Raw genomic sequence first — 15,970 nt, forward strand, 5'->3', positions numbered from 1 at the left:
GTGCTGGAGTTGAAAGCAGCTTTCCTGGCTCTACAAGAATTCAGGGAGAGTAAAGGGACACTCGGTGGTATTGATGTCAGAGACACCACAGTAGTAGCTTATATAAACAAGCAAGGAGGCCTAGTTTCTCGGCAGTTACATGTGATGACAGTTCAACTTCACAGTGGGCTATAGAGAACCTGGTAGACATCAGGCCAGGTATATTCCGGGAAAAAGAAACATAGTGGCCGACAAGTTGAGCCGCAGGGATCAGATTCTGGGAACGGAGTGGTCCCTACACCACAGGTAGTGACAGGATGCTCATGTGTGGGAAGGACCGATCATACGACCTATTCGCAACCAGGTACAACAAAAAGTTGGAAGTGTATTGTTCAGTATCCCTTGGACGCAGAGGCAGCAGCAGAAGATGCTACAACACCCCTGGGACAATCTGGACGTGTACGCATTTCCTCCATTTTGTCTAATCCGTCAGGTTCTGAACAGGGTAATGCGGTCTCAGAACCTCAAGATGACCTGGTAGCCCCGTTTATGGCCGAAAGCAGAGTGGTTTCCAGACCTACTGGAACTCCTAGTAGATGTGCCAAGAGAGTTACCTCCATGGAGCAACCTTCTGTGTCAGCCTCACGTGAGAGGTACCACCATCGGTGAAGTCCCTATCGCTTCACGGGTGGAGACTGTCAAGTATCTCCTCCGAGAGCGAGGGTTTTTCGCAGAAAGCAGCAACTCAGATGGCATGGTAATATCAGAAAAATCATCTGCGACAGTATACCAAGGGAAGTGGTCAGCATACTGTGATTGGTGTCGTAGGGGGAACGTGTCTCCACTCGGTACCACTATTCAGCAGTTAGCGGACTTTCTGATATATCTCAGAACAGAAAAAACATATGTCTGTATCTGCAGTGAAAGGGGTACAGGGCTGCTCTAGCCTCAGTCTTACGAATGAAAGGAGTGGACATATCGTCTTCATGGGAGTTGGCATGCTGATGAGGAGCTTTGAACAGTCATGCCCACCAAAGGAGCTAAAAACCCCAGATTGGGATCTGACCAAGGTACTGAGTGTCTGACAAAACCCCCTTACGAACCACTAAGGCAGTCCACGGATAGGAGCCTGACCCTGAAGACAGTCTTCTTATTGGCCCTGGCTTCAACCAAAAGGGTGGGGGAGCTACATGGCCTCTCATATCTCATAAAGCACTCGAGAGGTTGGAGATCAATGGTGTGTGAGTTTGTCCCAGAATTCGTGGCAAAGACCCAAAATCCAACAATAGTAGACGGCAGATTCGACTCTTTACCATACCTTCCTTGCAGACTTTGTAGACAACGACAAAGCTGAAATTGCTCCTGTGCCCCGTCAGGGCACTAAGGGAGTACTTAAAGAGAACAGGCACCTCAGGCCGGGGTGCCAGAGGTTGTTCGTAAGTACAGGACGGAACAAGAAGGAAGTGTCCAAGAATACAATATCATTTTGGCTAAGGAGACAATCAGAAATGCTTATACTGCAGAAGACAGAGGGTCAGATAGCCAGGTGGGAGCTAGAGCTCATGACATCAGGGGTGTGAGTGCTTCCCTAGCATTTAAGAGAACATGTCTGTGGATAAAATTCTGAAAGCTGGCGTGTGGAAGCGCCAAACAACTTTCACCTCATTTTATTTGAAAGATGTTGGCCCCTAGATCCTTGGACACCTTTTCCTTGGGTCCAGTGGTGGCGGCCCAACAAGTGATATAGTTCATCCAGTGCCCCTGGCGGGTCAGTTTGCGTCTAGTCTAAGATGAAGGTATGAAAGTAGAATGAATGGATGACTGGTCTTTTTTCTTTACTACTTTCTTCCTACTCCTTTAACTACGGCAATATGAGGAGAGTACCGTCATGTGCTGGAACGGACTAGATGCAGGTGAGATGGTCAGCCATACTGTGAAGCTATCTTAGCTGATGATATACTTTTCAGTAGCGACACACCCCTCTGGATAATAAGGAAAGAGGGGTGAAGGTCGATCCAGTCGCAAGGGACAAGAGTAAACAGTAGAATGGTATCTACACCCAGTGGGAGGAAACCATAGATCCGCTTATATCTTTGGTCCTAGGTTCATTGTCCATTCTCTAGAATTTCCCTATATATTCGGAAATGGATAAGGTGGCAAACTTCCAGTCAGTTGTAGAGACTTACCTCCCTCCAATAGTAAGTCTATCCTAATGTTTAAGACCGAAGGTTTGTTTCGTGTAATACAAATACCAAATTTGTAACTAATTTTGTATTTTTTCATAACTAACAAACCTGATTCTTAACAGTTAAAGGCCCCCTCGAACCACCCCTCTATCATCTAAACTGGGTTAGAAATATAATCGTGGGTCACAGGTAGCCGTTGTGGCATTCTGGGTATACATGCCCCGTGACCTGGTATAGATGCCATTAGTCCCTGATCTCACAAGTGTATTTAATTCTACGCGTTTCCAGCTTGGCGCTAGTAACCCTAATGTTAAGACCTCGGTTTGTTAGTTATGAAAAATACAAATTAGTTACAATTTGGTATTTGATTGTTCTCTATGAAGTGTTTCCATTGTTACGATATTGGAGTTTCCATTTATTTTGTTTGTTTCTTTTTATTTATGCACTCTATTTGGTTTTCTGGCTCTGCTGCTTTAATTTGGAACAGGGTGTTCCTTTGTATCTTTTTTTATAGTACTTTCACTACTTGTGGCAGTACTAGGAAATTCGGGAGTGACGTGCCAATGGTCATCAACTGTGCCGTAGTTTTTCCATCATGGGGCCCAGGGGTACTCAAATCATTTATTTCACAGTTCATAAATTTTTAGTTTTTACAAAAAAAAAAAAAAAAAAAATTCTTGAAAAGATATCATTGGCCCTTCGCGAAGTTAAATCTTCTGCCAAAGGCACAAGTGAGAAAGGACTCCCAAATGTCCGCATCCCTACCCTACCCCAAAAGGGGATGGGCATAACATGATTAGTATGGCCCAAGTGTAAGCAGAACCCGCTTTCTAGGACTAAGAGTATTATGTTAATACAATTATCCCCATCCTAATCACATTATGGGCAAACTGGATAGAATGCCGAGAGTTCTATTCCTAGAACCAGGCCCCCCCTGGAATCCGTGGTCCAGCTCCACAGAATAGTTCCGCCTGAAAAACAGGTCCGAACATTGTCGGGTAGATGATGGATCTACCACAGTTCTCACTATTTAGCTTCGGATTTAACTCCACGTTAAGCCATGATATGTTTTACATCATTATTTGCTTTTAAAAATTTTGGCAAAAAATGGAAAAGTCCACATAAGTTTACTCGAAAATATATAATGTCATATGGGACTCTTGGGTTCGAACCTGGGAAGAGATTCCTGAGGTTCGAGAGCCCCCTCACCACGTCAAGGTGGTCCCAAAATGAGGGGGAGAGCACTCTGCAAGATGGTAGATTTTGACAACAGTGAATCACAAGTACAAGGCTTTACAGAGCCCAAACTGTAATACTGTTAGCAGATTATTATCTAAAAACAACAAAGAGTTCTTGAAAACCTTAGATAAAACAGGTAATGGAAATGTGACCACATTCAGAGGGACATACATATGGACTTAGTCCCTTAGATAATGCCACAATTTTTCATTCCTCCAAACAGAAGGAAAATTGGAAGTCCAAGTAATTTTCTGAAAAAGTAATCTTAGGAGCAATGAAATCAGCAGTTTTTTTATAAAAGATGGGAAAGATCATCTTATTGTCTGTGTCAAGGTCTGGAAGCCAAGTTTTATTTCTCTAGACCTGGTGACTGAACATAAATTAGGCTCTGGAAAGCATGTCTAAGGCAACACCACAGACTCATCACACTGATCACAAAGACTTGAGTCAAAAGTTCTGCTTTATATTTATGGCATCATACAGCAGTTCCATCAGCTCCTACAAGGGCAGACATGTGTGAATCAACTCCAAAGAGTGATAACTTGAGTGTTGACCACCACTAATATTCATCACCACTGGAGTGCATGCAAGGTCTTTTTACACCTTTATTATGAGCTCTCTCGTAGACAACCGAAGCTCAATGAAATTATGCCATTACAAAGTCTGATCGGTCATTCCTCAACAAATAATAAGCTGCTTGTTTTTCATGGTAGACAAGTGTAACATGCTGCATTCAATCATGGCTTGTCTTTAAGACAAAGATTGATGATATTTGATGATTTTAAGAGGAATTCTTGCCTTTGTAGTAGTCTTAAGGTGATCATGTAAACAATAATATGGGGACTTCTATAAATATTGCTCCATCTGAGCGCAATAAAATCATGGTGAATACCGTTGCTATTGGCCTGGAATTTCAAGTATACCTTTCTTGAAATGCTAACATCAGGAATAACCTAGTCAATCAACACATGAGCCTTAATCAAACAGTAATCAGATGAACCCACTGACTAACCTGTTGCGAGTTATAGGAACCCATATTTGGATGACTATTTATGGCTGCTTCCTTACCAATTTGGGAGCAGTTCAAGAAGCTGATGAGAAGGCTTGTTTCATTTTCATTAGTAATTACAGTGCACATCACACTGATTGGCTCAGTTCAGTTACTGCCACATATAATCATTATGTTGCACATCACACTGATTGGCTCAGTTCAGTTACTGCCACATATAATCATTATGTTGCTACTCTAGATTATTCCACTATTTCTGGTTATGAGCAATTAGTAAATGAACCATCCACCAATCTAACAACCATCTTAGACCTTGTATTCACACATGTTACAAGTACAGTTATCGCTTGATAATGTCCTGTGGATCAGGAGGAAACGTCGCGTTGGAGAGAGAGAGAGAGAGAGAGAGAGAGAATTGTATAAGCAATAATAAATCAAATGACTCAACCGAATTTGACCATGCCCTTTGGTGCATTGCTCGCCAGTCTAAGCAACAACGAGAAATCCGTCATCAGAAAGATAGAGAAGACTCTTTACAAGATTAATAGTGCTGAAGCAGCAGTCATTTTTAACAAAACATGCCTGCGAGAGGGTCTCCTTCCGAAATATACAAACATCAGGCTGCACGACCCCACAACAAGAAATGAAGAAAGGACCAGGGACTTCAGAACGTCCCTCCTTCAGCGGCAACTACGGGAGAAGACTGCCGATATGAAGACCCTGAAGGAGGAACATCACCGCCGGCGAGAAGAATGGGCGGAAATACGTGCTGAAGCTGTACGCCCTGATCCTGATGACAATACCAGTTACAACATTCCTACAAGAGACCACCACCACCAACCAGACGACCGAGCGGAGACCAGTGCGAGCCTCCTACCTATGAAGATATTAATGCACGCCTTACCTGCCTAAGCGATGAAGACATGTGTAACTTGGTTAGGGGCGTAACCCGCAAACTTGTCGCCCTCAACTGCGGTAAGCTATGCATCCAAGAAAAGATGCAGAGGTATATCAACCTCACTGCATACCAGCCCACCCCTGAACAAAATGACATATTAAACCTCGGTCTGAACTGCCACTTCATGTCAAAACCGAAGAAACTCGGAAAACCCCTGAAGATCGAGATGCTCCTTGACTCGATTCAGCAGTTGGAAGCCAAGAAGATCCTGACAACAACGGACGCCCTTCAACCTCTTCTGCTAGCAGAGGCTCTTACGGACAGGGGATCATACTCGAGCGGTATTTACACCAAAGAGATGAAGGAGGCAGCCGCAGATCTGAAGAAGAGGGAGGACATCACCGTAAGGCGTGCAGACAAGACAGCTGTGTTCGTGCTCATCAGCACCTCGGAATACTTCAAGAAACTCGACGCCACCTTGTCTGATTCTCCAAGTTCGACAGACTTACGAAGAACCCGATGGAAGACATCAAACGTGACGCCAACCGGGTCATTACGGCCGTGAATGCCGCTACGAATGCCACACACCTCCCGCCCATCCAAGGTGACTACAGCCTTGGCTACCTATATGGGAACGTGAAGACCCACAAGGAAGGCAACCCCCTACGCCCGATCATCAGCCAAACGCCCGCCCCAACTTACGCTCTGGCCAAACGCCTTAATAAAATTCTAACTCCATATATCCCCTCCAGGTACTGCCTCACCTCATCGGTGGAATTTTTGGAGAAGATCCGCGACTCCTCCAGTGCGGGAACCATGGCGTCCTTAGACGTTGAGTCCCTATTCACCAACGTCCCAGTCGACGAGACGATAGGGATCATCATGGAGCGGGTATGTAGGAATCCCGATATGAGACCCCCTAACATCCCAGAAGACTTTAAGATCCCTGCTGGATATCTGTACGAAGAGAGCCCCTTTCACCACCCACCGAGGACAGATGTACCGTCAAAAGGATGGCGTAGCGATGGGGTCCCCCTTAGGAGTCCTCTTCGCTAACTTCTACGTGGGTGAAGTGGAAGAAAGGGTCTTCTCGCAACATAGATGTCCCTGCACATATGGACACTATATCAATGACATCTTCGTGCAAGCCGACTGCGAGGATGAGGTAGAAGCCCTTCTGCAGCAGTTCCTGCAGCACAGCGCACTCAACTTCACCGTCGAGTACAGCAGCAACGATCGGCTCCCCTTCCTCGACATCCTTGTCACTAAGACGAATCAGAAGTTGGCGACTACAGTTTACACCAAAGCTACGAACCTTGGACTTTGTCTAAATGGAGATAGCAAGTGTCCTGCGCGGTTCAAGACCACCACCGTCAGGAGGGCCCTCTCGCACTGTTCGACGTGGCAGGACACACACCTCGAACTCGACCGAGCATCCTAGATGCTAATTAACAATGGGTACTCAAATAAACTTGTAAACCGAGAAACACGAACCGCCTTTGACAAGTGGTACATGATGGAGGAAGAGAGAAGGAACATTCCACCCCCAGAGGATATCAAACTTTTCATGCACCACCAATACAAGGAGGACGAAGCAGCCATGAAGAAAATAATAAGAGGATCACGTCTGCCCCATGGAGGAAGGAAAGAGAGTGTCCCTCATTATTTACTACAAGAATCATCGTACGAAGGACCTCCTGATGAAGAACAACCCCTCCCTGCCCGTAGGAGACCCCCTAAAGCAGTCCAACATTGTCTACCGATATGTATGCCCTGCCCAAGGATGCCCTGGGATTTACATTGGCATGACGACAATGCGCCTGTCAAAAAGGATCTCCTGCCACGCCCAGGAGGGCGCCATTAGGCAGCACGCCCTTGCAGTACACCAGAGAAACATCACGAGAGAGGACATCGTCAGGAATATTAAGATCATCGGGAAAGCACCTGACCCACGACGTCTGCATCTCCTAGAAGCGCTGCTTATCCTCGAGCAAAAGCCTCCCCTTAATACCACCCAAGAAGCGTTCCTGATACCGACGTGTGTGAGGAGGACCACACCCCTCCCCCCCAACGAAAGTACCAGCGCGCATGAAACAAACACTGGACATGAGAATATTACCAGGGGTGATGTCACTCAGGTAGAAGCCAATCAAGAGGCTCCCGTTGTTACCCCCCACCTGAGAAGGTCTGCAAAGCTCGTAAACGCCCGCCGTATGAGTCACCTTCCCAGGAACCAATGAAAACCCGACCTGCCAGAGAGGTGCTCTGACTGTACTCAAGAGCCAGCAACATCACAATATAAGGAGATGGACTCACCACTGGAATTCAGTCCCTCAGCAGTTATCGCTTGATAATGTCCTGTGGATCAGGAGGAAACGTCGCGTTGGAGAGAGAGAGAGAGAGAGAGAGAGAGAGAATTGTATAAGCAATAAATCAAATGACTCAACTGAATTTTACCATGCCCTTTGGTGTGTTGCTCGCCAGTCTAAGCAACAACGAGAAAGCCGTCATCAGAAAGATAGAGAAGAATCTTTACAAGATTAATAGTACTGAGGCAGCAGTCATTTTTAACAAAACATGCCTACGAGAGGGTCTCCTTCCGAAGTACAGTCCCTGTAACATTTGTGAATACAAGGTCAAGGTTGTTGTATTGGTGGATGGTTCATTCATTAACTGCTCACAACCGGAAATAGTGGAGAAATCTAGAGTAGCAACATAATGATTATATGTGGCAGTTACTGAGCTGAGCCAATCACTGTGATAAGCATTGTAATCACTAATGAAAATGAAACAAGCCTTGGCATCAGCTTCTTGAACTGCTTCCATTATGGTAAGCAAGCAGCCATTAATAGTCATCCAAATATGGGTTCTTATAGCTAGTCACAAGAAAAAGGTTTATTAGTCTTACAAATACTTAACCACATGTCTCTTGACATCTACACATACAGGGGCCTATGAGATGCTGAGAATCCCTCTTTAATATACAGCACCATTCCACAGGCCCTTGGTATGGCATTATTGCTTAATAAAATGGGCTTAAACCCTGAAATCAACAGCTCTGAAGTATGTTGCAAATCAAACAAGAGTTACACAACAAAAATTAGAAGCAGCTATATCCAAGTTCTTTTTTTTTATGTAATCCACACATTGCTGTATAAAATACATTTCATGGTCGATTCTATGGACCAGGGTTAAGTTAATATTGCCAGAAATAAAAACATGTAAAATCAGTATTGGAAGTGTATCCTGGCATACTCAGCAAGGACAAATGAAACTCCAGATTTGCCAGACAGGGAAGGAAGGACAGTAGTGGTTGTTTTGAAAGTGAATTCATGGGTAATAATGAAGAAAAAATAGGGGTAAGGCAACTTCTTGCTAAAGCACTAAGTATTCTACTAAGCTGCCCCAAACAGGGAATTGTTTTAGTATTTTCAAATGCCACCAAATCCAAAAATACAATAGAACCTCTCAATAATAGGCCTAGAACAGGACTTTTCAGTTGCAGGGTTCAACTACCTGATGCTAATGTTTCATCTCCATCTGTACTTTTTAATTGTAATGTCTGTTGCTGGAGGTTCCACACACCATTCATCATTATTATAGTGTCCAGTGCCTTGGTGGAATTCCACCTCATACCTTTCCTGTCCTTTAACTTCCATAAATCACCCATCTTATAGCTGTCCTCCAAGTAGGTAGAGTCTTTCATCAACTCATCTGGTGCCCGGAGGATTCCGGCTGACTATCACATATTGTTCTCTTCCGAGTAGCTTGAAAGACACATCCAGGCCACCCCTATCTTTAATCAGTACAGTTACTACCCTACATACAAATGAGTTATGTTCCAAATGGCTGTTCATAGCTTGAATTGTTTGTAATTTGGTCTTATCCCTGGTTAAGTACAGTATATTATAAAGTAAATAGAGTATTGAATGTTTTTTCATCCTAAAATACTGTACAGTACTGTATGCTGTACATACAGTTCTACTGTATTTTATAGAGTACAGTACTTTATTAATATGAAATGATACAGAAAACCTAAATAAATTGAGATGATAATGTATGGGTGGCAAAGGGGAGCGCTGCGAACACAATCTTAATTTACGATCACATTTATTCACATCTCGGAATTTTCATAACTTGAATGTTTATAAGTAGGGTAGTGTCTGTATCTCATCCACATATGGAAGTGTAATTTAATTTTTGGTGTTATTCTTCAGTCTGACCTGTCATCTAACTCTTGATAGTCTTCTTCAAGCATTATTCTCAGATATAATCTTTTTAGGCATAGTTTCACTGTCTTACCATGATTCTTGTCCATATAGCAATATGGACTGTACTAGACTAATGTATAATAATGTAATTTCGGTTTATATGATTTTCCATGGTTAGTCTTGCACAAAATATAAACTCAAGAGAGTCTGGATTTCATATTACTGTAATCTTTATTATTTGAAGGCCTCTTCCTCATTAATCCTTCCTCCTAGTGTTCTGTCATCCCTTTCTCTGTCTTGGTTATATGTTTTTCTTAGTAATCATAAGTCCCATATAAGTATACACAGTCTTTGAAGCAAGGATTGCCAGTCTTGCAGTATTTTGATGATTTAAATAGTATCTGTACTTTTAAGTCTGTTAATTATCTGTCATTACTTCTATCTCCAACCACTTTTTCCATGATAATATGAGAAGGTTATACAGCAAAGGTGACAGGACATTTGCCTTATTTCATTTGATGGACACCATACATAGATAAGCTGTCTTAATTCTCAGTTGGACATAGATTGTTAGTGACAGGTGACATGCTTGTGTTTGAGTACCTCAGCACCATAACTAGATAACAGAAAGAAATACTTGTTGAGGTCACATATCTTCAAGGAACATGTGAGAGTTACCTGGGTAGAGACCTTCCTTCTTAGTAAATGTTCAACCCAAGAACAAACAGAAGGTATGTAATTCATATGATAGCAAAATTCTAGATCATTTGTATACTAAATGGTTATGTTTTTGTATGGAACACCCTTCTTTCCAATCCCTTTGATAAGCATACATCTGATTTACAGGTTGGCAAGAAAATAAGAGTGAAACCAAATTATGGTTATATCTTACTATGACAAAATGTCACATACCTAGCTGGTAACTGGGTGACACTTAGTTTACCAGTCTATAACCAGCATTTAAACATTACAGAAAGTAATTTGTATTAAAGAAAAATAAATTTTTTCATATCTTCCTTCCTGGCAATGGAGTGCTGGTAACCCATTGAAGCTTTAGAAACTGGTTATATTTTATTTTTCACAAGTTACTGTTATCATTTGTTAGATTATTCCAGCTTACAAATCACCAGTGGTCAGTGTTCATCTGCTTTATTCATAAGATATTCTAATGTTATTGGTTGCAATTAATTTGTGGCATGTTTCTCCTGTATTCCAGATTATTGTTGGGGATGCTATTGCATACATGAAAGATTACATTGAACAAAATAAATCATTTGACTATGTTTTTGGAGATCTCACAGACATCCCAATTTCTTCATCTCCTCGAGGGGAATTATGGGACTTTATTCGTAATATCATAAATCTTGGAACAAAACTGCTAAAACCAGGAACAGGAAAGTACATGACTCATGTAAGTAATTTTTTTTATTATGTTTTTAACATAATTTAGTGAATTTCTGAGTCTTATTTTTTGGAATCTTGAAAATGTCCCTCAAAGACTGCCTGTAATAAGATGCTAATCATACTGATTTTGAGTAATTGTTAAAATTTTAATTAAGTGTACGTACTTTGAAATATTTTAGCTTCAACTGTTTTGGCTTTCATTTAGGGCCTAGTTTATTTCAGTAGAAATGTGCTGTACCTCTTCAAAACATAAGTTGTAATTTTGTTTTATGTTTGCACCTATTGCAACTTGCCCAGGTTGCATATGTTCATAGAATAGAAAGTAAAAAAAAAAAAGTCAAATGCATATACAAGATTGCAATCTTGTATACGCAGTATAACAGTTTGGTAAAATGGGGCCATATCTGTTTTTGTCAAGAATTTTAATTTAATTTTTATTTTAATTGCTCAACTGTTCAAGTTTTTAGTATGATTTATACAATATTAGTATGAAGAGGCAGTATCTGAATATTTTGCCTAAGGATTTAATTTTTTTTTTTTCGGGTGATAAATTTCTTTTTAAAGCAGAGTCGAAACTTAGAGCATTATTTGCACTGTAACAGTTATGTCAGAAAACGGCATACCTGTCTAAGTAAGGATTTTAATCTAAAAAATGGCCTCTCTGACACACTTTTTGAGTATGGCTTACACTAATATTTAGGTATTTATGGTAAAAAAAAAGCCAAGCCTGTATGTTATGACTAAGGCTCTTAGTCTTAAATTGTAATTTTTTCATTACAAACCTATTGATATTACTGTGCAAAGCACACTGAGCTGTAGGTCCCGTTGCTAGGTGACCAATTGGTTCCTAGCCGCGTAAAAATATCTAATCCTTTGGGCCAGCCCTAGGAGAGCTGTTAATCAGCTCGGTGGTCTGGTAAAACTAAGATATACTTAACTTATCTGTGCAAAGCAACTGCTGTCTGTTCTAGATTTTTGGATGTCACATATGCAGTTCAGCGTCAGAAACAACTTAGAAGTCTGGATCAGTTATAAAGGGTTTTATAGTACTTCTGAAATTGCTAAACATTGCAAAATTTGTACAGTGTTTTATCTTTTATCATTTTAATGGTTGATCCTACTGCATATGATTCTGTTGTGAAAACAAAAGGTGGAAGGCAGGGGAAGTTGGAATGTTTTCTTGGGTTGAGAGGCAGTGACTGACTACTGAGCTATCCAAATAACTAAAGTGGTCAAACCAGGCACTGTTAAAATCCTGGGGTATATAGTACATACTTTTGTATAAATATTTCAAGTGAACAAGATTGTATCTCCTGTACATCCAAAGAGAAGGTAGTTTTAGATTTATATTTGTAAATATATAATTTGCATTGGTGCTACTAAATCTTTCCCCATGTCTCTTATCCAGGTGGTGAACCCCCTCTAACTTTTCATCTTGGTTTAGTAATAATACCTAGTGCAGTAAAAATACAAGGAGTAATTCACCAACAAAAAAGTTTTTGATTATAAACCATCACTCATCATCGTTCCCAATTAGAGGTAGTAGACTGTTTGAGTCACAAATATAAACGTAAAATTTCCTCCAGTAAAAAAGAATTATACCTCCTTGGGTGTAAAGAAGATACAAACTTGTACATACTTTAAAGATTTTAAAACGGCATATACTGTAGGATTTGAATGGTTGCCTGATTTGACCACAGAGTAACGATGATAGCTTACTGATCAAGATCACTGTCTATTGTTGTTTCAAAACCAAGCAATATTTTGAATCTTGCACATGGAATATCATAATATGCAGTAGAATATACAAACTGTAATATACACTGATGGGTCAAAATCTTAATCTGGCATGGAATTTGCAGCCATGTCACCCAAAAAAAGAACAATTTCCCTTGCCTTCCAGTATTTCTGTTTTCACAGCAGAATCATTTGCAGCAGGATCCATCATTACTAAACATATAACATCGCAGAAATGTTGTAATGTTTAGTGACTCAAGAAGTGCTATAAAATCTTTAAAATCCTAATGCAAAAAATAGCCCTATGCAGCAGATTAAATTTTCACTTAACCAATTACTATAAGAAGATGGAAAAATGTAGAAAAATTTTGGATTCCAGCACATTTAGGAATTAATGGAAATGAAGCTGTAAAGCAGCCAAAGCTGCTCTATTATGACATCACACACACATAGTATTCCTAATAGTGTTCAAATCTCTCATTTGACCCATGTGGATATTTGATGATGAACTCCTATGATCCAGTCACTGTATTGACAGACTAGTGCGACACATAACAATAACAAGTTTTTGGGCGATTGACAAGTTTTCAAAACAAATGAGTTAAAGAAATTTCATCACGTTCTCCATCATTGTCAGTAAGCCCAATTAAATTTGTAAGGTACAGTAATTTAGTAAATAGAATTAAACTATTTATCATTAAAGACAAATCCTTCATGTAAGAAATAGATTAGGGCAGTGGTCTGGTTAAACTTATTACTTAAGGACATAATTGCTGATGAATATGATTTCTGAATTTGCACGTGATGATAGTAAAGCGAAGTTTCCTCATTAGTAGGCTCTTCTGATTGATCTGTGATGACATCACATACATCGTATACCTCAGATGACTTGGAGGAGGCCACACACAGCACGCATGGCAGGCAGCTTTTGCCAGTTTTGGCTGATCATCAGCAAAATCATCGAGCAAAATCATCGACATAGGGCACCTTCAAAGTATACTGTAGCCTGGATGCTTTTTATCCTCCTACAATATTTGGTGCCCTGGGTCTCCTGTGTCCTCGTCCAACGAAGCCAGGATAACACATTCATCGACATTGTCACCCACCCAATCAAAACTAGACTCTAAAGCCACTGGACTCAAAGCCAGATAAGTCTTGCATCCATTTAACAGATTCCAACAGTTTCTTCCATGCATTTGTCACCAGCACATTCAAAGACAGAGTAAAGTTTTGCATTCCTTATAGTATTTTTTCTGATGGCTTCCTCCATATGTTGCTCAGTGTTTTCTGTTTGTGTGTGTTCCAACCTTCAGTCAAGTTGAGGAGCCAAGCAGAGAGATTGTAAAGGTTTAACAACTTGACTACGTATTCTCTTACTTTTGATGTCACACTCATCCTTTTCATCCTTCTGGACCAACATCTCTTCAGACAGGTGTTTTGTTAGGTACAGCCTCTTGGCAACATAGATCTCACTGTGATTCTTAGGCTGAATCAAGGGCATGTTGTTCAGCAGAAATGTTCTGGATTTTGCCATATGCTCTCATGAGTTCCGACAGACCATGCTGTCCTTTATGGCTTTTGTATGGCTGGTTACTTCCAGTAATTTGTTGCGTAACATGATGTGTGGCATTTGCATTGGTGGTGCATACCAGGCATATGCTGCTGTGTTTATTTATAGGGGTTTTCTCCATAAGGTCAGACAACCGCTCACTTTCTTTCTTCCCACGAACATCATGTCCCTTAGAACCAGTTGTGTATTTTTTGGGACAGACATTAAATTTAGACACTAAGGACAAGATCAGGCTTTGTTTTTTATTATATTCGGTTTTTTAAGATCTCAAGTCTCCTTCAGAGGACTCACTGCTTCAACAGCTATCTTATTTTAGTTGCCATGCAAATAGTATGCATTTTGTATATTCTGAGGTTTCTGTCTTGGTGATATTTGTAGCCACCATGTTTACATTGTAACCCCTTGAATAACACGAGCACCTTTTTGTTGCACAAATCTGCAATACACAGCATTATCATCTTCATTTTAATTCTATACTATGGTATTTATTTTTATGCTTCCCATTAGTTTTGTCTTTTGAATCACATACACTAGTGTATTTCTTGGCAAAGTCACATAATTTTTGTTTTGCATAATATCTCGCTGTCTGCCTCTTCACTACCAAAGGAATCACAATGTTTGGCACTAGGCACATGGGGCATAGGGCTGTATACACTTAATGCAATATCACAGAAGGTTTACATTACCCAAACATCTTGCATTGTGGTCACAAGACAATTGGGGAACTAATATAACTGGAGATGTTGATACAGTGAACGACAAGACAGACCAATGATGTTGTGTCATGCATGGAATACTAGGTCCGGCTGTGCTGTGACTCTTGCAACCCCAGCATGTTTACACAGAATTGAAATCTTGCATTTGTTATGCTCTTTCGGTTTAACATATATGTCTGTTAACTTCCATAGTTGCTAAACATATGGAGACACTTTTTATCTGGGCTAGACCAGTAATTATCAAAACTGCTCAGCATTGGGCAGTAAATGCATAAGAAAACATTAGTTTTTCTCTATTGTCAACACAGCAAGAATATTATGAGCTGATTTAACGGATGGAAAATATAGAACATTTTTTAGAGTAATTTCTATTTTTTGTAGGTATACAAACCAGAGCCTTTTACATTAGGAGTATCCTAACTAGTGGAGATGATGGGTGAGATCACTTGCACTAATCCCACCACTCACTCTTTCCTTTGGCTGCATGGTCAGAGTAGGGAGGTTGAGAGGGGGCACAATCGAAATAATAGACCCTTGTTTGCATACCTATGAAAAATACAAATTGTTTTAAAATTTTCCTATTGCAATACACTCCCTGAACACCTGAATTAGCCCTGGTCACTGACCAGGCCGAACTATATCCTCACATACCTACCCACTAAGTGGGTAATTTTAACTGTCGGCGTTACCAACGCTGCAGGTAAAATCTAGTCAACTGAGTTACCTGTGTTACCATTGACAACGCTGCTGCAAATACCAGTCACCAGAGGCTTGTCCCCTCTATTGTTATTCGTTCGCGTGGCGAGCCGGACCTGGTCCTGCTACCAGCGAACTTTTGGTCATGTAGCCCGACCCTCACAGTGTTTTACCAAGGCCTTGATTGGGTTTTGATATCCTTGCCTTTCGTTTACGTCTCTTCCGATTTTCCCCGATTTGGATCGTATTTCGATTGTTTTTGGAACTTCTCTGCTGTCGTCGGGAGAGGGTCGAGCCTCGCCAACAAATCCTTACTTCAATCTCT

At 40.9% G+C, this 15,970-nt stretch overlaps 1 protein-coding gene across 3 annotated transcripts in view; it reads left to right on the forward strand.

Moving 5' to 3' along the window:
* LOC135201414 (spermine synthase-like) overlaps positions 1-15,970 on the forward strand; it is an 85,280-nt gene that overhangs the window by 63,338 nt on the left and 5,972 nt on the right. For all 3 annotated transcript variants that reach the window (XM_064230319.1, XM_064230320.1, XM_064230321.1), the window contains one exon: positions 10,739-10,933. In XM_064230319.1, the coding sequence (XP_064086389.1) occupies positions 10,739-10,933 (195 nt within the window). The remainder of the gene's footprint in view (positions 1-10,738; positions 10,934-15,970) is intronic.

Source organism: Macrobrachium nipponense, chromosome 28 (genome assembly GCF_015104395.2).
Source record: "Macrobrachium nipponense isolate FS-2020 chromosome 28, ASM1510439v2, whole genome shotgun sequence".
Classification (NCBI taxonomy): domain Eukaryota; kingdom Metazoa; phylum Arthropoda; class Malacostraca; order Decapoda; family Palaemonidae; genus Macrobrachium; species Macrobrachium nipponense.